The sequence below is a fragment of the Hyperolius riggenbachi genome, chromosome 3, assembly GCF_040937935.1.
Source record: "Hyperolius riggenbachi isolate aHypRig1 chromosome 3, aHypRig1.pri, whole genome shotgun sequence".
NCBI classification, from domain to species: domain Eukaryota; kingdom Metazoa; phylum Chordata; class Amphibia; order Anura; family Hyperoliidae; genus Hyperolius; species Hyperolius riggenbachi.
The window spans coordinates 66,829,076-66,855,939 of record NC_090648.1 but is presented as its reverse complement, the minus strand read 5'-3'; the positions used below and the strand labels follow the sequence as shown (position 1 = coordinate 66,855,939).

General features: G+C 45.3%; 1 protein-coding gene across 1 annotated transcript in view; it reads left to right on the top strand.

Moving 5' to 3' along the window:
• LOC137562702 (tetratricopeptide repeat protein 39A-like) overlaps positions 1 to 26,864 on the top strand; it is a 116,487-nt gene that overhangs the window by 52,411 nt on the left and 37,212 nt on the right. Inside the window, exons 4-8 of the mRNA XM_068274299.1 lie at positions 4,405 to 4,460; positions 5,630 to 5,697; positions 15,062 to 15,126; positions 16,040 to 16,139; positions 26,464 to 26,529. Coding sequence (XP_068130400.1) covers positions 4,405 to 4,460; positions 5,630 to 5,697; positions 15,062 to 15,126; positions 16,040 to 16,139; positions 26,464 to 26,529 — 355 coding nt within the window. The remainder of the gene's footprint in view (positions 1 to 4,404; positions 4,461 to 5,629; positions 5,698 to 15,061; positions 15,127 to 16,039; positions 16,140 to 26,463; positions 26,530 to 26,864) is intronic.

Below are 26,864 nucleotides of genomic sequence, written 5' to 3'. Positions count from 1 at the left end.
TGGGAGCCTTGTTGCATTGTGGGAAATAACAGCTGTTTACAACTGCGAAAAAAGCAAGCAGCATCACACAGCACCACCGACATCAACTGCCAGCAGGAAAAATGCCATCATGTGATAAATGTCTGAATGTAAATCGAGAGGAAAGCTTTTACAATGGGCAAACACTGACTAAATCATTTACATAATTATTGTAAATTACATTATTGTCACTAGAGTTCCTTCTTAAGCCACCAGCACGCAAAAAAATACTTGCTTTTTCACGTACTTTTACGGTACTTTTTCAATTGCAGTGCTGAAAAGTTATTTTAAACAGAAGATAAAAAATGTTCTCCTAGGTACGGATCCGAGATGAAAAACTAACTATAACAAGTAACTGGTCTATACATCTTATCTAAAGTTTAGATAGTTTACACAGCAAATCTGGCTGCAAACAGCTTCAATAGAATATGATTATTTCCTCCTGTGATACAATGATAGCAGCCATGTTGTTTGTAAACATTACACAGAGGCAGGCTTATCTGCATCTTGAGCATTCAGCCTGTGAAAGACAGACAAGACAAGACAATTAACATTTATATCGCGCTTTTCTCCTGGCGGACTCAAAGCGCCAATAAAACCTAATCCCCCCCCCCCCCCCCCCCGCCTCCCCTCTGTCTCTGAAATCTCTGGCTAGTAATATCTCCCCCTCCTTCTGCCCAGACTGAGCTCCCATGAGCCCTTACTACTGTCTGAAAATGCCTTGGCTCTCTGAAAACCTGTGGGCGTGGCTTGTTTAGTTTATAGGGAATTGGAGTATTAAAACAAAGTATTTGGCTTGAGGAATGCCCTAAATAATTGGAAAGGAACACAATTATGCAATGAGTAAAAGTTAATCTCGGATCCACTTTACAATACCCATTCTGGTCACTTGGCCTTTGCAGATAATGACTGCAATGGCTGAAAATCTGGTGTCAGACCAGCCTGTGTACAGTGGCGATTGCTAAAGATTTAGCATGTTGGATCCTTGGTGAGGACCAAACACCGTATGACCGCATTTCTGTTGCTGGTATGTCACACGTGCTTGTCATCCCTCTGCTTCCCCCCCCCCCCCCACACACACACACACACACACCGAATAGGAACAGACCCGAGGCTAAGGACATGTCTGTACAGTGTCATTAGCATTCTGCCACACTGCAGGGATCGGCACATGATCTCTTGGGCGACAGAAGTCCATAAGACGTCTGAAGGTGAGTATGTAGCTGTAGGAGGAAAAGTGAATTAGATTGGGCCCTATGTCTTTCTTTGTTAGTACAAATAAACCTCACATTGCTTTATCTAGAGCATACATGTCAAACTGCGGCCCACGGGCCAAATCGGGCCCTCAGAGCCAATAAATTTGGCCCTCAAGTGGTCTGCCCACTTTGCATTATGTTTGGCTCTCTCTAGGCCACCAGGGAAACTATATTGGAGGTGAAGCCCTAGATCAGCAGGGAAGCCATATGGGGGAGGTAGGGGGGAAGCACTAAATACTAGGAAACTGAATAGGGGAGGTGGGGGAAAGCACTGAACACTAAGGAACTGTATAGGGGAAGGTGGGGGCCTCTAGACACCAGGGAACTTTATAGCCGAGGGAGGACCACTAGACACCAGGGAACTGTATAGGGGAGGGAGGACCACTATACACCAGGGAACTGTATAGGGGAGGGAGGACCACTATACACCAGGGAACTGTATAGGGGAGGGGGGACCACTATACACCAGGGAACTGTATAGGGGAGGGAGGACCACTAGACACCAGGGAACTGTAAAGGGGTTGGAGGGGGCCATTAGACACCAGGAAACTTAATAAGGGAGGAAGGTGGCCAGTAAATATTGAGGTTGGCCCGCGACTAGGTCCTAGTGAACAATTATGGCCCACTTTGTATTTGAGTTTGACACTCCTGATCTAGATGTATATAGCACATAGACTGTAAAACACTGGTCCAGTCAATAAACGTTTTCTCACAACGAGTTGATCCAATAAAGTCTTTCTTCATTGTAGACTGTGTTATGGTTGCAGAAGACTTTCTAGGCTCTTTAGATGTAGAAAGCAGCATGGTGCCATAGTGGATAACACTCTTGCCTTGCAGCACGGGAGTTACAGGTTCAGATCTGGGCCTGGAAGACTTTAGCAGCAAGGGTTAAAGGACAACTGAAGCTAAAGGATATGGAGGCAGCCATTTTATTTCCTTTTAAACAATACCAGTTGCCTGGCTGTCCTGCTGGTCTACTGGGCTGCAGTTGTGTCTGAATCACACCAGGAACAAGCATGCAGCTAATCTTGTCAGATCTGACAATGTCAGAACCCCCTGATCTGCTGCATGCTTGTTCAGGGTCTATGGCTAAAAGTATTAGAGGCTGACATAGTCCTGACATCACACTGTGGGAGGGGTTTCACCACAATATCAGCCATACAGAGCCCCCTGATTATCCGTTTGAGAAAAGGAATAGATTTCTCATGTTAAAGGGGGTATCAGCTACTGATTGGGATGAAGTTCAATGCTTGGTTACTGTTGCTCGTTTATATTTACCTGCTCCTCTGATCTTCCTGGCAGCCATATGCTCTATGCTGCACACCTCCTGGCTCTGAGTACATCACGTGATCAAGAGAAGGAAGTATGGAAATGCAGAGCTTGCGACTGCCAGGAAGAATAGAAGACCATGCAATGCTGCAGCGTGGGGAAATGTCAGGGAAAAGGTGTGTGTGTATGATTTACCAGTTGTCGGGAAGGGAGAAGGGGGCACCATGCTAATTTAGCTGGGGATGTCCCATATGTTATTGGCACAAACTGACAATGTTTAAGTCGGAAACCATGTCACCAGTGTGGTCCTTTTGGCCTGGAAGGCATTGTGCTGTCCGTGTTTGCTGCTTACTGTAATGAACATTGGAAACTGTCGAGGGCCACATAACCCATGGACCTTGTGTTGGACACCTCTGTGTACGACATAGTTGAAGAACCTTTAGCATTGATCACAGTCTGGCATCTTACTGAGTGTAATACAACAGGCTTCACACACTTGTATTTAGAGTTTTTACCACACCATTCCCCCATGTATGTAAACCCTGCGGCTGAGTTCACCAGCAGGGTAATATGCGTAACTCTGCCCCTTCGCTCAGTGACGTACTTCCTGCTGGACAGGATGTGATCATTCGTTTCAAAAGATGCCAATGAGATTTGGAAGGATCGATCAGCCGAGATCCCTGATCTATCTGGCTGTGTGTACATAGCTTAACTTCAAATTCTGTTTGCCATACTGTTTTTCTCCTAACGAGCTATCACCCCGGTATAAACGTAAAGGCTTGTGCACATGTCGGATTTTTCCAAACGACCGGTCATTTGGACATCAAATCAGGTGTGTGTACAGTCAGTCATTCAGCTGATAAGAAGGGTTTTGACGGATCCGCTTAGCGGATCGTTGAAATCCAGTCTTATCAGCTGAAGGACCGACTGTACACACGCCCGATTTGGCGTCCAAACGACCGGACGTACAAACAACCGGTCGTTTGGAAAAATAGGACGTGTGTATGTACCTTAAGCCAGTTGCAGTGTTCTACTTCTAGGAACTGCGCTCGGCATACAAGAAATCTTTAATCAGTTCAGATCCAGTGACTATGACTGACTTCATGTTGATCAATGCACATTGAGATCACAATCCCTGGATCTCATTTACTGTATATTCTGGCTTATAAGACTACTTTTTAACCCTTAAAAATCTTCTGAAATGTCAGGGGTCGTCTTATACGCTGGGTGTCATTGATGCCAGATGACACGCCCTATCCTGTTCCCGCCTCTCTGATCTCGCTGCTCAGGACTGTAGCGAAGCGGTGCAGGCACACATGTGCGAGATCTGAGAGGCAGAGAAGGAGGTAAATAGGATACAAGGGCGGGCCAGAAGGGTGAAAGAGGAGTGTTTTATGAGTACAGCGCACTCTATTCTTCCCAACCGCTCTGATAAACAGGCAGACAAGGAGAGCTGACCAATCCACTTAGGGAGAGGGAGAGTTGACCAATCCAACCGGTCAATTGCCTATATACTGGGTACCACATACATTGCAGCACAGCACCACTATCTGTTCATACATAGCACCAGTATATGATTTTTTTAAATTTTCATTTGGTGTGCGTTGGAAGAGGGGTAGTGTTATACGGTGAGGATATCCCAAACTATATTTTAACTGGAAAATTTGGGGGGACGTCTTATTTGCTCAGTCGTCTTATACGCCGGAATATAGGTAATTTTAAAATCCCTTGACTGCTGAGCGCAGTTCCTAGAAGTAGAAAACTACAACCCATTTATGGGTAACTGTGTTTTTTAAATGTGTAGCTATATTCTATACAATGTGTGTGTGTGTAATGTCACATTTGTTTCTTATTTTCTCAGGTTCAGGAAGAAAACTTCGCTCATAAGTAAGCCTGGAGCCGAATCATACACAGAAGGTGAGATTTAATTAGCCAAGTTGATGAACAACATGTCTCAGCATGCTGCAGTGGGCCAGGTTTAAAGCAATACTGAAGTGACCCTGGGGAGAAAAAAAAAAGCAAGAATAGGAGGAGACAGAATGCACAGAGGGAGCGCGGAGGAGCTAAGAAGGAACAGAGTGGGGCAGGTATAGAAAAGGAGGCACACAAGGAGATCAGAAGGAGCATGTGGCAGAGGATGAGGCACAAAGTGGGTACAAGGAGACCAGCGGATCACAGGGGGAGAGAAGGGGGACACAAAGGGGAGGGGCACAGGAAGAATAATGGAGGCATGGGGGGGTGGCACAGGAGGCACTATGGGGTCAGTGGAGGCACACGGGGGGGGGGGGGGGGGGGGCACAAAGGGGGGGGGGGACATGAGGAATAAGCACTTGGCAGACTATTCCCCTAGCTCAATGGCTAACCTTGGCACTCCAGCTGTGGTGGAACTACAAGTCCCATTAGGCATTGCAGTACTCTGACAGCTCTAAGCATAACTAGGGGAGACAGAGGCATGATGGGATTTGTAGTTTTGTCACACCTGGCGTGCCAAGGTTAGCCATCACTGCTCTAGCTGTAGAACTGTGCCAGGATTGGCTGCTGCTTGCCATATTCTGCATGCTTGTATGATCTACTGTAGGCTTCTCTGTTTATGTGATTGATCAGTATCCGTGATGGAGATACCAGTTATACAGAATTATTTGTCTTCCATCTACAGCATGTAGCCAGTTTAGCCAGAATTATTTGCATCTCATTGACCTTCTGTAGTTGCTATATGTTGTATCCTAACTTTTTAAAGGACAACTGAAGTGAGAGAGATATGGCTGATGCCATATTTATTTCCTTTCATACAATACCAGTTGCCTGGCATCCCTGCTTATCTTTCAGCCATCAAAAGTGCCTGAAGGGTCTATGGCTAAATAGTATTAGAAGCAGAGGATCAGCAGGACAGCCAGTCAATCTGCATTTTTTTTTAACAGAGAATAAATATGTCAGGCTCCATATGTCTCTCACTTCAGTTGTCCTTTAATTACACTATTCCAGAGCCAGCTGTGCAGCTGTAGTGTGGGCATAAAAAGCAGAACCGTATTTTCCCCTTTCTATGCAAAAAGTACTGACATCACCTGTGATCTCTCTGACTGTTGCAGCTGAATTACACGCAGAGGTTTGCTACGCCGAGTGCTTACTACAGAGAGCGGCTCTCATCTTCCTGCAGGTTTGGGACTGTTTATCTTGCGTTCTTTTCCTAATAGACAAAAAACAACTCCTATTTGTAAATGGAAATCACAAGACAGTGTCTAAGAAATGGTGTATCATCTATTGTGATCAGTCACAACTCACCTCTCCAGCCTCAGGCTCCGCTCCAGCGCTGAAGCCTCCCTTCCCATTTCCTTCAGAGGGGCCATTCTAGGCTCTCTCTCATCATGTGATGCATCGGGCCGTTAACGGCAAGTCACATGATGAGACACCAGCTGGAGAGAAGAAGACCATAAGCACAGTGGTTAAAGGAGAAGATGGGAAAGGGAAGCTTCAGCGCTGGAGAGGTGAGTCTCTGCTACAGCCTGATCTGCTCACAAGGCTGGGGTCCGGGTCTGTGTCCTGGTGGGTGGCTTACTTATTGGGCTACTAATTGCCCGAATGCGCCCTAGGCCAAGGCCTTTGTGGCCTTTCTACAAATCCGACCCTGACAACAATCCTTTGACAGGTGGATAACATTGAACATGTGTCAGCGGCATTTGTCAAAGGGGTGGCATGTGAACAGTCGGTTCTTGAAGGAAATTTATTGGAAGCAGGAACAATGGACAAGCCTAAGGATTCCAGCAACTTTCAACAGGGGCGCCTTTAAAATTACAGGAGGCACATTCTTTGTATTCAATGGTTTACACTATTCAATTTGTTTGCATGTTACCAGTAAATTGGGTGCTGTGTATTGGCGATAGTAGAATATTGGTAATATAAAATGACCAATTCTCTACCTCTCAGCTTTCTTCTAATGCTGACTCCCCACAAATCAAACCCCTACCTAAATGCCTAATGCACTCAGTTCCCATACAAGTGGATGCAAAACGCCATGGTAAATGCTGCACTCCACCATTCATTTTGCACCCACTCCTCCGTCCGCCGCCACGTAAATGCACACGTGTCCCCCGGTTCCGACGCTGCTGATTCCTGCTCTGTCCTGAAGCCGATAAATGGACTGGAAGCTGGCAGGAACATGGGGCTTCCCATAGGATTACAATAGATCAATCTTCCCTAGCAACAGGGAGAATTTTCATTGGTCAATCATGAACCAGTGCGAATCCTCCTTCTTGTTGAGGATTCCCATTGGTGTTTTGCAATTCATGGGGAACCCCATGCTTCTGCCTAGCACTGATCTGTTTACCTCGACCGAATGTTGGAGGCAGCAGCAGCAGCAGAACCGGAGAACACGTGAGTATTTGCTTGGTGACTATAGAAGTGGATGCTGTCCCTTCTCATAGGCTTTAATTGCATCCATGCACCCAGAGTTTTGCATTCCGACCCGAAAAATGTGGCAGGTTCGGACTCTGCATGCGTTGCGGCAAACACACCGGTCCTTAGTCATAGTTCATCAGAAAAATAACAGGAAGTGACTTTCCGGTCACGCCGCTCTCCCATCGCTGCAAGCCCCTCTCTCTGCTGTCACTGTGACTGCAGAGCTCTTTGCGCTGGTCAGAAGCAAATTTTATTGGCTCCAGATCCTGTCCATCAATGTAAGCCAATGGGACTGGCTCACAATGATCACACAGGAGCCAATGAAATCTGCTCCTGACCGGCTTGCCGAGCTCTGCCGTCATAGACCGAGAGCGATGCAGTCGGTGGGAGTGTGCGGCGGGGAAGGTGAAATCTACGTCCTGTTGGACCCGCGCAGCCACCTACAGCAACAACAACAAGAAGTAACATTTGTAAAGCACTTTGCTCCTGTTGGACTCAAACCTGCTGCAGGATGTAGGTTTCAACCAATGCGGTCTGGAAGACGTTAATATCCAATCTGGAATTCCGGCTATCTGGTACTTTAGTAACCAATTGAAAATGTACTCCAGTCTAGCACTTTGTCATACTATTAATTAATACTGGATAGCGTTCAGGCGATGATCTTGCGTCTGTGTACCCTCAGCAGCTTAGTCGGTGGGGTTGGACAACCTTGTTCCCCTGATGATCAGGCAGTGTCCGCACATGGCTTGTCGCTCTATAGAAGATATTAAAGGACTTGGCTGGACTGAGTGTTCCTGTTTGTGCTGAGGCTGGAAATGAAAGGCCCTGAGGGTGTTTATGATTGTGCCTCCAAGCCCAGCCGCCATCTGCTCTCTGCCTGCAGCTTACAGACACGTTGTCAGGTTAGCAATGCTTCTAATGTGACACAGCGGTTTGCAGAAAATTAGTCATAAATGTGCATTGATAAAAAACGGGGATGTCTGTTTATCAAAATTTATCCAGTAAAAGGCAAATTATCCCCAGTGCAGTACAGCCTATCTAGAGTTCTAATAATCCTTCCATTGGGATATTAAGAACTATTTCAGCACTAGCCCCTCCCTCAGACACCTATTTTCCTGTCTTGTAGATTCCCCCTCTGTCAGCAATGGTAGCTGGCTCACTGCACTGTCCCTCTCCCTCTTGTGTGTAAGCTCTGCTACTGGGTGCCTGCACAGAACTAGGAAAACCATTTTCCTTGGAGTGGAACGTTAAAGTTCACCCGAACTCTTGCACAGCATACAATAAAAAGTTTTCATTCCACATATATAGGCAGTAGAAATCCACTGTACTGAGCTGAGTGTTTTAGCTACATCAGAGTTTAATTGGCCTTATCAGTAGCTGTGAATGAGAGCGTTGTGGCTCTGCCTGTACAGATAGACAGAGGATTCTGTGCTCCCTGGGCACATGCTCGTTTTAGGGCGAGGAAAACATTTACAACAGGCAAACATTGATTAAATAATTTATAACTGAATACTGTATAAAAAACTAAAAAAAAAAATTAAAAAAGAGGGTACAGGATATCAACCCAGGTAGGCTAGTCTCACCCATAAAAAATGAATGACATGAAGAAAAATTGTATAGGGAGCACTAAGCTGGTGCAAAAATATATAATTTATTCATGTAGCTTACATGGTATCAAAAACGGCAAATGACACACAAGACACAGACTAACACATATACCCTCCCATAAAAACAAGGCTGCAACAACCTAACTACTGGGAAAAATGTATTGAACTGGAGTGCACTCCCATTTAGTCCAAAACATGCATGCAATGCGAAAAAGATTCCTTTCTTCAGGCCCAGAGTAAAGGTATGTCCAGGAACAACCCCAGCGTGTCAGCTATGTTTCAGCACATCACCCGTGTGTAAAATATTTGTATATACACGCCTCTACAGTGATCTGTATACGCTTCTCATTACAGACGCAATCCGAGCGTCTAACCTCAACCCCATATATGGCCAAGCCAAAATGCAACTCACGTAACCTCCTGCAGTGGACAACAGCTTGATGCAGGCCCGACCAACGGGTCGGCGTATCAGCGTATGGCGGTGCTGTAACGGAAATCCGTATAGGTGCGTGTACTTTTAGTTCATGCTGGTTGGTGGGGGGAGGAAGAGATGCGGAGGCACGGGTGATGGATGCAAGGTCTGCTTCCGGGTAGAGCGGCTTGTCACGTGACGCGTTTCGTCACGACACACGTGACTTCTTCAGACGTGACGTATGCTTGAGGGGCAAGACTTCTTATACTTTAAGGCAACGCCCCCATGCATAATTCAAGCATATGTGGGAATTTAAAAAAAGGCAGTCTGTATGTTGCCATCTAGTGGCCAAACAAGATACATATGTTAGGAAGGAACTTTTCAGCATAAGTCCATTCAAAACGAACCGGTCCTTACAAAAAGGCTTTGATGTTCAAATCTTTATTAAGGCCCTTAGGGAATAAGCTACCACACTTATAGATCCACATGGATTCTTTTCTTAGGAGCTGCTTATCATAGTCTCCACGGCGTGGGCTAATATTTAATTTGTATATTCCCATAAACCTCAAGCCGGACACATCTGAATTATGGACTGTCTTGAAATGCAAAGCAAGGGGATTCAATTTCCTTCTATCAATAGTAGTACTTTTAATATTACTAATGTGTTCACCAATTCGCGTATTCAACGGTCTATACGTTTTGTTAAATTACATGGACATCTAATTTGATAAATTACTCGAGTGGTATTACAAGAAATATAATCATTCACCCAGAAGGACTCAGAACCATCAAAATTAGTGAATGGATTGCTTTTGTTAACAAATCTGCACATTTCACAATCAAGGCACTTTTTGGTCTTTTGCCCAGCAGAGTGACTTCTCCACCCGTGCTCACTTCTGACCAACAGGTCATTGAGGTTATTACTCCTTTTTGCGGCCATATGTGGGTACTCACCCACTATTTTTGCCATGATTGGATCCCTTCTCAGGAGATGCCAATGTCTCTGCAGAAGTTGTTTAACCTATTTTGGTTCCTGGACGTAGTTTCTACGTCCAGGAACCATGCGCGCTACCGCGCGCCCCCGCGACCGATCGTGCGCATGCACGCGCACTCCCGGCCGCGGATTCGGTAGCCAAGGAATCAATGTATCGGGCTACGGAGCCCGATCATTGATTCCTCTCCCCCGCTGAAAAGGCGACAGCTTCTCTCGGAAGCTGAGCTTTTTCTGGCCGTCTTCTTCCTGATGCGTCACTCTTAAGCGCGTGCTACGCTTAGTGACGTCATGTAAACAAACTCATGGCCGCCATCTTGTGGCCAAAAAGTAATACTACACCTGAAAAAAACAAACAAACAGAATTAACACACATTTACATTATATATCTATTGTTTACCTCCCACCCTCCCAAAAGTACCCAAATAAAATGTTTAGTATAAAAAAAAAAACCATTACTATAATAATAAAAAAAAAAACATGTAAATATTTACCTAAGGGTCTAAACTTTTTAAATATCAATGTAAAGATGAAATATTTCTATATTTTTTTTATTTTAAACTTGTAAATAGTGATAGATGCAAAATGGAAAAAATGCACCTTTATTTCCAGATAAAATATTGTCGCCATACATTGTGATAGGGACATAATTTTAACGGTGTAATAACCGGGACATATGGACAAATACAATACGCGAGTTTTAATTATGGAGGCATGTATTATTTTAAAACTATAATGGCTGAAAACTGAGAAATAATTTTTCAATTTTTTTTCTTATTCTTCCTGTTAAAATGCATTTACAGTAAAGTGGCTCTTAGCAAAATGTACCCCCCAAAGAAAGCCTAATTAGTGGCGGAAAAAACAAGATATAGATCAGTGCATTGTGATAAGTAGTGATAAAGTTATAGGCTAATGAATGGGAGGTGAACATTTCTCACGTGAAAACGACGGAACCTGAATGGGTTAATATCCATGAAGTGAGCACTGTATGGGGTCACAATGCGTGGCACATTATCCATGGGGGGTGGAGTATCCACACCCATTGTCTCCCTTCTTTTTTTTAAAAGATCCACTCTATTCCTAGCAAGGGCCCTATTGTAAGCTGTAATGATAATTCTATTTGGATACCCCCTTGCCCGCAGTCTAGTCCTCAAATCACCCGCCTCTTTCTTAAAGTCAATAACATTACTGCAGTTCCTGCGTAAACGCAGGAACTGCCCAGTAGGGACAGCCCATTTTTGGGCGGGCAAGTGTGAGCTTTGTGCGGACAAGAGGGTATTACCAGCCGTGGGTTCCCTATATGTGCAGGTAGTAAGGGAGGTCCCCACTTTTTTGATGGTTAGATCGAGAAAAGAAATCTCTTTAGCATCATATGTAAAGGCGTGTTCCCCGTCCTACGCGTGCCTTCACCTGGGATATTGGGAGCAGGAGGTAGTGAGGTGCACGCGTGGGTACTCGGAACACGTCGCCCTCTGGATCCGATATGTGGATGACGTGTTCATGCTTTGGAAGGGGAGTGATCAGGACTTGAAAATCTTCATCTCTGACCTCAACGTGAATGATAGAAACGTTTTTCTTACTTTTACATATGATGCTTGTCCGCACAAAGCTCACACTTGCCCGCCCAAAAATGGGCTGTCCCTACTGGGCAGTTCCTGCGTTTACGCAGGAACTGCAGTAAGGTTATTGACTTTAAGAAAGAGGCGGGTGATTTGAGGACTAGACTGCGGGCAAGGGGGTATCCAAATAGAATTATCATTACAGCTTACAATAGGGCCCTTGCTAGGAATAGAGTGGATCTTTTTAAAAAAAGGAGGGAGACAATGGGTGTGGATGCTCCACCCCCCATGGATAATGTGCCACGCATTGTGACCCCCATACAGTGCTCACTTCATGGATATTAAACAAGTTCTGCAGAGACATTGGCATCTGAGAAGGGATCCAATCATGGCAAAAATAGTGGGTGAGTACCCACATATGGCCGCAAAAAGGAGTAATAACCTCAATGACCTGTTGGTCAGAAGTGAGCACGGGTGGAGAAGTCACTCTGCTGGGCAAAAGACCAAAAAGGGCATGTTTAAGTGCCTTGATTGTGAAATGTGCAGATTTGTTAACAAAAGCAATCCATTCACTAATTTTGATGGTTCTGAGTCCTTCTGGGTGAATGATTATATTTCTTGTAATACCACTCGAGTAATTTATCAAATTAGATGTCCATGTAATTTAACAAAACGTATAGACCGTTGAATACGCGAATTGGTGAACACATTAGTAATATTAAAAGTACTACTATTGATAGAAGGAAATTGAATCCCCTTGCTTTGCATTTCAAGACAGTCCATAATTCAGATGTGTCCGGCTTGAGGTTTATGGGAATATACAAATTAAATATTAGCCCACGCCGTGGAGACTATGATAAGCAGCTCCTAAGAAAAGAATCCATGTGGATCTATAAGTGTGGTAGCTTATTCCCTAAGGGCCTTAATAAAGATTTGAACATCAAAGCCTTTTTGTAAGGACCTGTTCGTTTTGAATGGACTTATGCTGAAAAGTTCCTTCCTAACATATGTATCTTGTTTGGCCACTAGATGGCAACATACAGACTGCCTTTTTTTAAATTCCCACATATGCTTGAATTACGCATGGGGGCGTTGCCTTAAAGTATAAGAAGTCTTGCCCCTCAAGCATACGTCACGTCTGAAGAAGTCACGTGTGTCGTGACGAAACGCGTCACGTGACAAGCCGCTCTACCCGGAAGCAGACCTTGCATCCATCACCCGTGCCTCCGCATCTCTTCCTCCCCCCACCAACCAGCATGAACTAAAAGTACACGCACCTATACGGATTTCCGTTACAGCACCGCCATACGCTGATACGCCGACCCGTTGGTCGGGCCTGCATCAAGCTGTTGTCCACTGCAGGAGGTTACATGAGTTGCATTTTGGCTTGGCCATATATGGGGTTGAGGTTAGACGCTCGGATTGCGTCTGTAATGAGAAGCGTATACAGATCACTGTAGAGGCGTGTATATACAAATATTTTACACACGGGTGATGTGCTGAAACATAGGTGACCTTGCTGGGGTTGTTCCTGGACATACCTTTACTCTGGGCCTGAAGAAAGGAATCTTTTTCGCATTGCATGCATGTTTTGGACTAAATGGGAGTGCACTCCAGTTCAATACATTTTTCCCAGTAGTTAGGTTGTTGCAGCCTTGTTTTTATGGGAGGGTATATGTGTTAGTCTGTGTCTTGTGTGTCATTTGCCGTTTTTGATACCATTTAAAGAGACACTAACAAAATTTTGAGCCTTATTTTTTCTATTCTATAAGTTCCTATACCTGTTCTGATGTGGTCTGTCTTACTGCAACCTTTTCTAGTTGCACTGTCTCTGTAATAAATCTTATCTTCTTTCCTCTGTCCTGTCTGTCGGCAAGAGGCTGGAATGTGTGGAATGTGCAGCACTGCTTGTCATTGGCAGAAGCTTTACACACCCCCTCCAAGCTCTGCATGAATCCACACAGTAAGCTGTTCTCAGCCTATGATACTCTGGTTAGAAGCCAGTCTTTTGTTTGTAAACACTGCCTAAAACTGTTAATTACAAGCCAGGATTGCAGCAGGGAGTGACAGAAACAGCACAGGGGGCACAGGGGAACATAAGGAATAGAATGGTATGCTTTTTATTGTAAGAATATTAGAGTACAGATTCTCTTTAAGCTACATGAATAAATTATATATTTTTGCACCAGCTTAGTGCTCCCTATACAATTTTTCTTCATAAAAAAAAATCTATTATGGCATTTTCACTACAGCTCCTCTTTAACTCTTTTAGTTATTATGTAATGAAAACCATAACCCTAAACATGTCTTTAGCCTGTGAAACCATGCTGCCATTTTAATCTTCACCAGAGCTTGGCCATGTGGCTATATGTGTGACAATTTTTTTTTTTTTTTTTTTTTGGTTTTACTGATCAGGTGTTTTTGTGGCTACACTTGTTATTGGGGTGAAGATCCTGATGGCCACACTTGTTTTATGACCCTTGTGAGATGGGCCCCAAGGGCATCAAGGGGAGGCAAGGGAACATTGGGGGGGCCCTAATCATGTTTTTGCTGGGGGGGGGGGGACACTTGAATTGTAATTACTCCACTGAATGAGGGCCTGGCTGAATGAGCTATGCGGTGAGAACTGTGAGGTCAGAGGAGACATGGCAAAGACTACAAAGGCTATCATTCATAAAGCATTCCTGCATGCGGAAATGCTGAAGACAGCCGACTTTACCGAACACATAGCAAGATCTTCATTCATAAAGGCTTCTTTCCGCATGGAAAGCTGACATTACCGAGCAGAGTGATAAACCACCGCCTTGTGCTGTGACTATCGTAACAAATGTAACAAAATGTTAATTCATAAAGATTTACGCAAGAGGTATGAGGACGGGAAATACAGCTGCCTTGGATGTGGCGATAACAATGTTAAGTTAATGCAGACACAGACCTCCCAGGCAGCTGCAGTAGAGCGGAACACGGAGAAATGTATCAACTCTGCTGCTTCCTGTGTTTCCGCAAGCCTACCGCCAGCCTAGTTCGGGGAATCTCCGCACTACTATCGCAACTGTGCACTTTTTTATGAATGAGCAGCCAGAAGTGTAAAATACCGGCAGCTGTGTTTTCCCGCACTGATATTCATTAGCGACCACACTTTTATGAATGATAGCCAAAGTGAGCTGGAGAGATATGTAGAGGGCGCAGTTCTCTTGCGCAGACTGGCTGCGACTTGCAGAAGTTACGGGAGCCGGTACCGGCGATACAGAAGGCTGAGGACGGCGGCGTGGGAGCGATCAGAGCTTATGGGGCTGGAGGAAGCCCCTGGTACGTAGAAAACGTTTATCTTTGCTCAGCTCTGGTACACTTTGAGTTTCTTATTCAGACAAGATACAAAAGATCAGAACCATATAAAACTATGTATCTCTCTTTCTTGCACTAACTATATGATTTTTTGGTTGTTCAGTAAAATGGCACTGGCCCCCGTGCTGCTAGATACTCCTGCTAGTGATAATGTCTGTATTGTTGCAACACTGGATATAGTGCGTAGCTCCTTTTTGTTTCTCGTTAAACAGGATGAGAACATGATCAACTTTATAAAAGGAGGCATGAAAGTGCGGAGCAGCTACCTGATCTATCGGTGAGAATGTAGCTCTATGCTTGGATACACAAGGGGGCGATGTGCTTATAGCTGTGCAATGTGAAACAGTTTTCTCTTACTGATCCTGTTCCTAGTGTGTAGGTAAGAAGTGGTATTTAGTAAAGGATGAGGACAGGCAGTCGCAATAGAACAATTTTAGTAGATTTTTTTTTCCCCCTTTAATATTTTGTCCTCACAATGTATTACTTCAGGCGGAAGAAAGTCTAGAATTAGCACTATTTGATGCATAAATAGGGGTGTTTATTACCAGAACAGCACCAATTAAACGCTATTACGATGAATGAAGGAGGGCACCTCAGGTTCAGGGACCCCGGTGCTGTTGCAGCCTCTGCATCCTCTATTGCTATGCTTTTCATTAAATAGCAACACCCACATGAGCTGAGCAAATTTGACTGGACAGGAGCAGTGGTGTAGCTAAGAAGCTATGGGCCCCGGTGCAAGTTTTACACTGGGTCCCACCTAGCACTCTGTACAGAACAGTTTATACGGCGCACCAAAACCTGCCAAAGACCACCACAGTGTCCGAGGTGTAAGAAGGGGATGGGGAACAGTGTGTTAGGGATTACAACTATTCAAATCATCTATACCAGCACAGGACCAATAGAGAGCTAATACTGTGATAGAGGGTGGACCCTTCGGGGCCCCTCTGGCCCAAGGGCCCCGCTGCGGTTGCTACCTCTGCACCCCCTATTTCTATGCCACTGGACAGGAGCTTTAAGTGTAATTCAGACAAAATGGCTGACTTGGCAAATAGTGGTATTTCAAATGTATTTAAATTAAAATTGTGTGACTTGACAACCACATGTATGTGCAGTAAATGTATTAATAGTGTTACACTGATTTTCCTGTTGCTGTTGTCTCTAGTTTGTTCAGCCCTGTTGTCTGTTTCCAGAGATCTGAATACGATCATGCAGTCAGATGCCTTCCAGAAGGGGCAGTCACATGTTCATCTACAAGGGGGCGTGTGTCTAGGGATTGGAGCATTTAACCTGGTAAGTTATCACTAACACTGTGCTGGTCACATGTGTTTCAGCCCATGGGGCAATTACAGACTAACACAGGTGAATGAAGCCCATAGTGAGCTACAGTAGATACCCTTTTCAGAAGTGTCCTGGCTCTGCTAATCATGTTTGACTACACCCATTCGCCATCCTTTTAATGTCAGTGGGATCCAGCTGAAGGTCCACCTAGTGGTGGTACATGATTCCGAATTGCGCAGGCACCAGTTCCAAATCGTGCAAGCGCAGCGAAGGCAAGGTGTTAGTCCATGAGCAGTATCTATGAACTGTTAGGGTGCATATTGAAACTCACACCTGCGCAATTCATAATAGCTGTGCACCACTCCAAGGAGCTTCCAGTAGGTGGGGGAGTTATCAGTACTGGGGGAGGGGTACAGGGGAGACCCAGAGGGCAACGAGCAGCACCTGGACACTTCTAAAACGGTAATCTAGCTCACCATGGACTTAATTGAATAGGTTTTCCTTGGTTCAGGGCTACTCTACAGTGAACCCGAGGTGAGATTGATATGGATTCTGCATATTTATTTCCTTTTAAACAATACCAGTTGCCTGGCAATCCTATTCATTTTCTGGCATCCGGAGTGTCTGGGTCACAACCCTGAACCAAGCATGTGGCTAATCCAGTCAGACTTGAGTCGGTGCACCTGATCAGCATGCTTGTTCAGGGTCTATGGCTAAAAATATTAGAGACAGAGGATCAGGGCCAGGGAACTGGTATTGTTTAAAAGGAAATAAATATGGGCAGCCTCCATATCCCATTCACTTCGGGTTCCCTTTAAGCCATTCCCTCACTTACTGTTGGCTTCCCCACAGAAGTTCAAACCCTTCCCAGATTTATCCAAAGGAAGCTGGAAAGCAAAAGACTTCGGCCAGTTTTGGCCAACGTTCCTTTTTAAAATCGTGGCCAATAGACATCTTTTATATCCCAGTGCTTTCAGGATCTGATATGTAGCAACACTTTCATGGCATAGTAACAATTCCCTTTGGGGACAGCTTTATAAATTACAATTATTTTAGCAAAGTTTATTTAAAGAATCTCTGTGGTAGAGCTAGTCGAACAAGTGAACTGATTGGGGCACTTCAGCAGGTGAAGGTTTCTGCACCTGATTATAAAATGCTAAAGGGATACCAAGCAGGTATTAAAATCACAATTTGTACTTACCTGGGGTTTCCAGCTCACCATAGGCCACAAGGTCACCAGGCGTCCTCCTGGATCCTCTCCCGGTTCCGCTGGCGGCTCCGTTTAACCATTTATGCCGCGCGGCCGTGAGCTTCACGTCCACAGCTGCTAGAGGCACAGGGGACACACTAGTTACGTCCCTGCAGTTTGGGGGGTTTACAGGCGATTGTGCGGGCATATTCCTGCGATCGCGCTGTTACAGGGAGCACGGGGAGATTGGCTGCATTTTGTCCCCTGTGCCAATCCGTAGTAGTACATTACCACCAAGAATAAACACTGTTTTTTGTTCTAAACAGTGTTTATTTGTCGTGATTTCCACGTTTTCCGCACTCGATCGTTACATTTATGAATGGGAACAAAGTTCCCATTCATTAATCTCCCCGCCGGCACTGTGATCGCAGGTTTCCATTGAAACCTTGTGTCACTTCCTTAGTTACAATGTAGCAATACATTGTATCCTACGTAACATACTTGTATGCTACATAGACGTTTGCTCAGCGGGGACATCTTGTGGCCAATAGTAAAATACACCTACTGACTTAGGGGGAAAATAATAATAATAATAATAATAATATCTATGTCAAGAGGGCCTATAATTATTAAATAATGGGCTAAATATTTGTGATGGATATAAAACTGAAAAAATGCACCTTTATTTCCAAATAAAATATTGTCACCATACATTATATTAGGTATATAATTTTACGCTGCAATAACCGGGACAAATGGCCAAATGAAATGTGTGGATTTTAATTATGGTAGCATGAATTACTTTAGAACTGTAATGGCTGAAAACTGAAAAATGAATTTTTTCAATTTTTTCTTATTATTCCCCATTATAATGCATTTAGAATAAAATGATTCTTAGCATAACGTGCCGCCCAAAGAAAGCCTAATTGGTGGTGGAAAAAACAAGGTATAGATCATTTCGTTGTGATAAGTAGCGATAAAGTTATTGGGGAATGAATGGGAGGAGCCCTGAAATGTGAAAATTCCTCTCGTCATAAGGTGAAAAATACCTAGGGGCTGAAATGGATAATTGGTGACTTCTGCTTAAAGTCGCACGTTAAAGAACTGTGCATGTGCAAAAGTCCCACGCCGGCCGGCATGATGACGCGTAAAGTGCGCTGGAGGGACTCGTACTTGTGACTTTAGGCAGAAGACGCCAATTAACAGAGCCGCCAGAGACTGGGAGAGGAAGCCAGGAGGAAGCCCCAGGTAAGTACAAATTATTTATTTTAAAACCTGCTTAGTATCCTTTAAAGAAAGTATCCTTCCTACCTTTGTCCATGAACTCTTAACAGGAACCCGGAGACATTTGCCTGGTGATGCTAACATTTACTTGCTGCTCTGTGCAGCCAGTTACACTTGCAGGGAGATCGGAAACATCCTGTTTGCTGTGGTTACAAATGTGAAAATTTGACTTTCTGGCAGTTTTAGGAATTGCAGCTTGCTGGCAATTAAATGCATTTTTGTTTTAAATTATGTAACTTTTTCTTGATACAAAAGAGGGAAATTACGCTATGTTGCACACAGTAAATTGATCACCTTCATATTGAAAGCTATGCTTGATGGCTTGTGGCCCTAAAAGGCCTCACTAACAGGCCCCCCCCCACCCCCCCCCCCCCCCCCCCCCCATATGCCTTTTTTCCACCCTCCCCATGCTCTCTCTCAGGTATAAAAAAAAGAAAAAGGAAGGTCATAAATCCTTTCATTTGTCTAAAGGTGACCACTAACGATCCAATTTCTAGCGAAAATTTGTTCAAGCGATCAGATAATTCTGATCAGAAGTGAAATATCGTAATACATTGTTCCCCTACACCATCAACGAGAACCAATCTTTGCTTCCTGTCTTTCACAACCGACAAGAAAATCCAAATTTTGGTTTGACAAAAATCCAGTCGAACAACTGTTTTTATAATAGTTTGTAATGGATTATGCCCATCAAAGGAGATTTTATCTGAATTATCTGATCGCTCAAACGATCTTTTGCTAGGAATTAGACTTAGTAGCCACCTTAAAGTTCCCTCAAGGATTCCGTAGCATACCATGAAGTGTTGTGGAATGGTTTTCATTCATTTTTTACGTTCCAGAGGTGGCAAAGCTTGGTTTCAACTTCTTAAAAAAAACCTTTTGGTTAGTTGTTCTTTAGGCGTAGTGGCATCCAATTTTTCCAGATTCATTAAATTTAGCAGATTCTCTTGTACATCTCAAACTTGCAGTGGGTTACAGGAATGTACTTAACTTGTTTTGCGACCGCGTCACGCTGATGATGCCCCAGGACCACCTAATGCCGATCGGTGTGAAGTCCTGGGGGGGGGGGGGGGGGGGGGGGGGGATTTGCAGGAGATTGCGCACGTCTCCGCTTGGATGATTGAGCACGTCTCTGCTTGGATGATTGAGCTCTGCTCCGCCATCAGTCTCTCAGCGGCGATCACAGCTAGGAGACTATTAGACACAGTACAGCGCTGCGATCTACGCCAGTGCTGTACTGGGGACAGCTGTCCCCCTGGGTGGCGAGACTGTGATCCGCTGTCATAGGCTGAAGCCTATTACAGCCGATCACACTGATTGGCTGGCGGGAGGGTAAAAAAAAAAAATAGTAAAATTATTGATAAAATAAAGACATATTTGTAAAAAAAAAAAAAATGAACAATGGGGGAGCAATCACAGCCCACCAACAGTTACCTCAGTTGGTGGGCAGAAAATGGGGCGGGGGTAAATCACTTCTGTGCTGAGATGTGCGGCCCTGCGACAAGGCCTTTAAAGCTGCAGAGGCCCAATTTGTGAAAAATTGCCTGATATTTAGGTGGGTTTAAGCCCGTGGTCCTTAAGTGGTTAATCTGCAGTGCATGTTTCCAGAACTACTTATGCCTGCAAACCAAGCTCCCACTGTAACTGCTTTGAATGGACATTGCTTGTAAGAATACCAAGAATATATGCTTGTGCTGCTTAGTGCTTTTTCTGACCTCAGTTTTTTTTCTTTTGCTGCTTGCGTTGATAGGATATTTCCAGGTAAATCTTTGTATGTGTTTCTGTGTGTGCCGGTGTGATGTCTCGACCCTTTAGCAGCCACATATTGCAAAGCTATAGGGAAGGAAGTGTGTCTTCCCCAGCCTGAAATGGGTATGCAGAGCGGTGCAGGGAGCTATCATATTTACCTGTTCTGGCCGGTTTGGATCGGCCTCTCCTCTTCATCCACAGAGGGTGGCTGCAATGCTGGCATCCTCCTTCGGAGTTCCGATCACATGATGTGACGTGATCGTATCCCAGGAGATGGGCATCAGCGTTGCAGCGACGCCCAGTGGTGCAAGAGGGGTGCTGGAAAAGCATCTTCCATTACCGGGGCAGGTGCTGCAACACGGACACCATTCTGGGCAGTGCTGCAACACGGACACCATTCTGTGGTTTACAGTCACGTCATATCATGTGATCAGCACTCTGAAGAGGATGCTGGGAGTGCAGCATTGGATGAAGAGGAGAATCCCATACAGGTGCCCAGAACAGGTATATGTAAAGAAGCTCCCTGCACTGCTCTGCGCAGCTGCATTAGGCAGCTAAATGGCATATGCTGTTAGAAGATGCCCTAGCAGGCATTATCTATCTCAATCTTTATGCAAAATCAATTGTAAGATTGGGAAAACAGTATATCCTAACCACAGGATGAATTAATACACTATAAATTTGAATACATAAGCCTCAGGTGGGAGGATGCCTCTTCGAAAGTAATGTAAAAAGCAACTATTTTATTTTTAGGCATTTGTCCCACCTGTGACATCAATTATACTGCAAAAATGCTATCTCACACAGATTTAATGAGAAAAATGAAAAAAATGGTTGATTAATATATTATTTAAAAAGTGGATGAATAATGTATCTATTTTTGGGCCGCGATTGGGCCGTCATCTAAAGTGGATGAACTGTATATTTATCCTTGTACACAGCTAACTTAAAAAAGGAACTGTCTGGAAAGTTGCATGGAAACCATCTTGGAACTTTACAGCAGGGAACTTTAGTGAAACATCAATCCAAATATCAAGTGTGCTTCACTGTATACGTATATAGATCTCAATCTTTGAATAACAGCGTTAAATGTAATCATCTCAATACAGCACCCACCGGGGACGCCCAGGGGTGTGGGAACTTAGCAGTCAAGTTATACCATTGGCAGTTGTTGCCGGGAAGATCCTAGGCCATTATCAGGGTGTTTGTTTTTAAATGAGGGGTTATTGGTTGGTTTGGGGAACTTTTGACTATTGATTCTATGATCATATATATTTTTAAATAATATATTAAACCATTTTTTCATTTTTACACTTAACAGGCTAAGCCTGATACACACATCGAATATTTACTGGCCAATATTACCACCTCCATGTAGTATGTTGGTGAACAGAATACTATGAACAGATTGTGCAGATAAAATCTTATACTCCATGGAAGTGATAGAATTGGGCAATCTCTGGCCAGATTAAAATTGGATTTGTGTACGGACCCTAACTATCAAGTCTATCCAGACTTGTTCAGTTCTGATGAAGCAGTTAGAAGTAAAGAGAATTACCCCAGCCTACAGAGTTTAGGCTAATTGACACTCATTCAGAGGATAATTGCTCATATTACCCGACTGAAGGCTCAATCAATATCACCCGACAGGGATCAGGACCTGAGGTGACTTTGTGGGGCTGAGGCTGTGCAGAAGCTATGCTCACATGCAAGTGAGCATCATGTTCTGTTCTATGCAGGGGAGCGGTGGGAGTGGTGGCGGGCAGCATGGGGGTGAGGGTGGGTGTATGAAACAGCATGGGAGTGAGGGGGGTTGGTGGTACAGCATTTGGAGTGATGGCAGGGAGGGGGGGGGGGGGCGGAACAGCATGCGAGTGAGGGGGGTTGGTGGTATAGCATGTGAGGGGGGGGGGGTGGAGCAGGGGGTGGGGGGGGGGGAAGCTAGTACAGCATTGGGAGTGATGGCAGGGGGGGCGCGGAGCAACGTGAGAGTGAGGGCAGGGGTGTAATCCACCAGGATTGATCGCTGGCCGAGCAGTTGGGTGGCATCAGGGACTGCCATACACATGCTGGATTTTTGGCAGAGGTGGCAGTTATCGTATCGCCTTCCTTGGTTGAGTTTCAGCTGACATGTGTACGCACCTTTAGGTAGAAAAAACACCCTCAGGCAGAAAACACAGAGCCACATCTCCCACAAACTCCAACAGCTGGAGGACTCCCTCCAAGACAACTCATTCTGGGAGACCTGGAACCATATCGGTGCAAAGCCTAAAAAAAGCCCTCTTTATATCCAAAATGGCCACATCTGGCTCCACTACTTCAGGAACCTCTACAAAGACATCCCAGAAAATGCCCAAACCCTGGAGCAGAAACAAATAGCCGCAAAACTGAAGGACATGGAGGAGACAATCAAGGACTTTCAAAACCCTCTGGATACACCAATCACGGTGCAGGAAATAAGAGAAAGAACAAAGCTGATAAAATGTAAGAAGGCTAGTGGTACCGATGGCATCCTGCCAGAGATGATCAAATACAGCCCCCCGGACATACATGAAGCACTCGCAAGACTATTCAACCTTATCCTGAGGGCGGGCTCCTTTCCTCAGGCCTGGAGTGAAGGCCTCATAACACCCATCTACAAGAATGGAGACAGATATGATCCAGCAAACTACAGAGGAATCTGTGTCAGCAGCACACTGGGGAAACTGTTTAACAGCATCATCAATAAGAGGATCCTCTCCTTCCTCACACAGCAGGACGTACTCAGCAAAAGCCAAGCCGGGTTCATGCCAAACCACCGCACAACCGACCACATCTACACACTGCACAGCCTCATCAAGACCCATGTCCACAACTCACGTGGCAAAATACACGCTTGCTTTGTTGATTTTAAGAAGGCGTTTGACTCAGTGTGGCACCCAGGCCTTTTCCTAAAACTCCTAGAGAGTGGAATAGGAGGAAAAACCTATGATGTCATCAAGAGTTCATATACTGGGAACCAATGCAGTGTGAAAGTAGATGGGAAGAGAAGTGCGTTTTTCAAGCAGGGTCGAGGAGTCAGGCAGGGCTGCAGTCTGAGCCCAACACTCTTTAACATATACATTAACCAACTGGCTGTAGCCCTGGAATCCTTCCCAGCTCCAGGCCTCCTCCTGCATGACCGTGAGGTGAAGTTCCTGCTGTATGCAGATGACCTTGTGCTGCTCTCCCCAACAGAGAAAGGACAACAGGACAGCCTGTCAGTATTGGAGACTTTCTGTACCACATGGGCACTGCCCATCAACCCAAAGAAGACAAAAGTGATGGTGTTCCAGAGGAAGAATGGAAATAAAACCCCTACTTTCTCATTTATATTAAATGGCTCCCCACTGGTGTCCACTAACAGCTACACCTACCTGGGGCTGGAGATCAACCAATCAGGAAGCTTTAAACCAGCAGTACAGGCCCTGAAAGACAAAGCCTGCAGAACATTTTATGCCATCAGAAGACAGCTTTACCACCTAAAACCACCAGTGAGAGTGTGGGCAAAGCTATTCGACAGCATCATCACCCCAGTCCTGCTCTATAGCAGTGAGGTATGGGGCCCGGTCACCTACCCTGACCAATCAAAATGGGACTCCAGCCCAACAGAATCTTCCATCTAGAGTTCTGCAAGTATCTCCTCCAAGTCCATCGAAGCACTTCAAACTCAGCTTGCCGGGCAGAGCTAGGCAGGTTCCCACTATGGCTTACTATCCAGCAGAGGGCACTCTCATACTGGGCGCATATACAGAGCAGCAACCCCAGCACTTACCACCATAAAGCCTCACTGAGCCAGGGGCGAGGCCATACCACGCGCTCTCAAGCAAAGCATCAGCAGCCAGCCCAGCCAAGGCCACCAACACAGGCTGACAAAAGCCCAAATAAAACAGACTATAGAAAGCTGCAAGGAACGATACATAGAGGAATGGAGAAGTGACATAAAGAATTCCAAGAAACTCGCTGTCTATCAATCACTACAGAGGGAGTACACAATGGCTCCATATCTGGGGAGGCTACATCACCACAAAGACAGACAGGTCTTGAGTTTGTACCGTCTGAGTGCCCACAGCCTGGAGATAGAGACAGGGTGGCACAGACAGACATGGAAGCCCCGGGAGGAGAGACTGTGCAGACAATGCGACCAGGAGGTCTTGGAGGATGAGGCCCACTTCCTGCTACACTGCAGCAAATATGCACCTGTGAGGACCGCCCACTTCCAGAGACTCTCCGCCCACATCCAGGATTTTACCTCCACAGATGAGGAGCGGAAACTCTACATCCTACTGGGGGAGGAGGAAACAACCATGCAAATAGCTGCCCGATATGTCACAGCCTGCCACCAACTGAGAGGAACATGATACCACATGGACTGTATTCCCCCCCAATACCCCCCCTATGGACTGTATATCCCAGTCCCCCATGCTGTCCCTTACATCATCCACACACCTATGGACTATATACCCCAACTCCCTATATCCTTCCCTTATTCCCACAACCCCCCCCCCCCCCCCCCCCCCCATGTTCATGTTTTGTTTTGCTTTGGCAATGCTAAATGTATTTGGTCCTGCCAATAAAGCTTTTTTGGATTTGGTAGACAGGTAGTTTCAACAATTAAAGGGAGTCAGAAGCCATTTTGATTAAAAAAAAAAAAAAAAACTCCCCTAAGTAGAGGGAAGGCTCTGGGTCCTATAGAGCCTCCCTGTTCCTCTCCTGGTTACCTCGTTCCACCACTGACTCCCCCGTTAGTAGTCTCTGACCAATGGGTCGGAGACAGCTCTCTGCCGCTGCCCAAGGCTTTGGAAGTCTTCAGGAGCCCGAGTGCTCCCAAAGACGTGCCTCTCCGTACTGCGCATGTGTGAGCACTGTCTCGCACGCACTCACGCCTGCACAGGATGGAGTCACCCGTCTTTAGGACTTCCGAAGCCTCCCGCAGCAGGAGATTTGAATGGAGGAGCCTGCAGTGGAATGAGGGGACGAGGAGAGGAACAGTAAGGCTCTATAGCAGGGCTTTTCAACCTTTTCACTAACCGTACCACTTTTATCACCTGAAAATGTTAAAATGCCATCAGTGTGCCTGTGCAGCAGAGTGGACCCGATCGGGCTCTGCTGTTTCCTCCGTAGCCTGAGCGGAGAGACATTACTGCGCCTGCGCACACACCAAGAAGGAGATCTTCGGGGTTCCTAGCGCTGGATACCCTCTACTGAGGACGACGGGAGAAGCCTCTTTAGAATGCAGAGGCTTTTCCCTCCCGAGGTAAGTACCCCCAAGGCATTTTTATGTTTACAGTTACACTTTAAGAAAAGGGGGGCATATGGAAAGGGATTAGATTGCTAGCGGTAGATTGCCAATATAGGCAGCCTTTCCATTTCATCCCCCTCCTGCCCCCCTCCCTTCAGTATAGGTAGCCTCCCCCACCACCAAAGAGATGGGCAGTGACTCACCACAAAGTTTGGCTCCCCCTTGTTCGCTCCTCGCTGTGCTGCCCTGCGGGATAGTTCAGACCTTGGATCCGTGGTAATCCGGCTGCAGTGAAGAGACAGCCAAGTAAACAGTGCACAGTGATGGCGCGTATAATTCAAATACAGGAAGTGAGTAGCGATGTCACTTCCTGTATACGTGTCATTACTGTGCACCATTCGCCTGGCTGTCTCTTTACTGCTGATCTGAGGTCTAAAGTATGCCGCAGGACGGGGACCAGGACAAGTGGCAGTCAAACCCTGTGGTACCACCTAGCCAACAGCAACGTACCACCGGCGGTACGCATACCACAGGTTGAAAAGCCCTGCTCTATAGAACACAGAGCCTTCCCTCTCCTTAGGTGAGTATCTATTTATTTTTTCAGAATCCCTTCAGATTCACTTTATCTGCATAGTGAATGTCAGTTGAGCTGGACTCTGTTACCTGGTGTAAGTAAATTATCTGTACATGTAAATGGTATCTCTACCTTCACCTGAATGGACTGAAGAAGTCACCTGTTGTAGTTTATAAATTGTCTTCCATAACACAGAAGGGTGTTTTGCTAAAACTGCCATTTCTCCCTGGTCATACCTAGTTGCTTTCTATCCAGCATAAGCCCTGTCTCTCCCCCGCAGACGCTGTCCCTCTTCCCTCCTCGGATACTGAAGATACTGGAGTTTGCTGGCTTCTCAGGAGACAAGGTTGGCTTTAACTCTCTATCTTTATGTCGAAAAGTGGCCATACACTCATCGATTTTCTCAATTCGATTCCTTGCAGATTCGATTCATCTGGAAATCGATTCCCCCAAAATGTCAGATCAACTGATTTTTGTTCGATTTTGACTAAAAATTAATAAATCATTTAAAAGTATTGATTGGTCAAGATGGAAAATGTAAAACAATCGGGGGTGGGGCAAGAGCATAGGCAGATTGATGGCCTATAGCTTTGCATTGCATCTGACAGTGCACCTCTGCAGTTCCATTCATTTTTAATAGATTCCCTGCAGGAATCTTTTGGAAATTGATGTGCAGTGTAT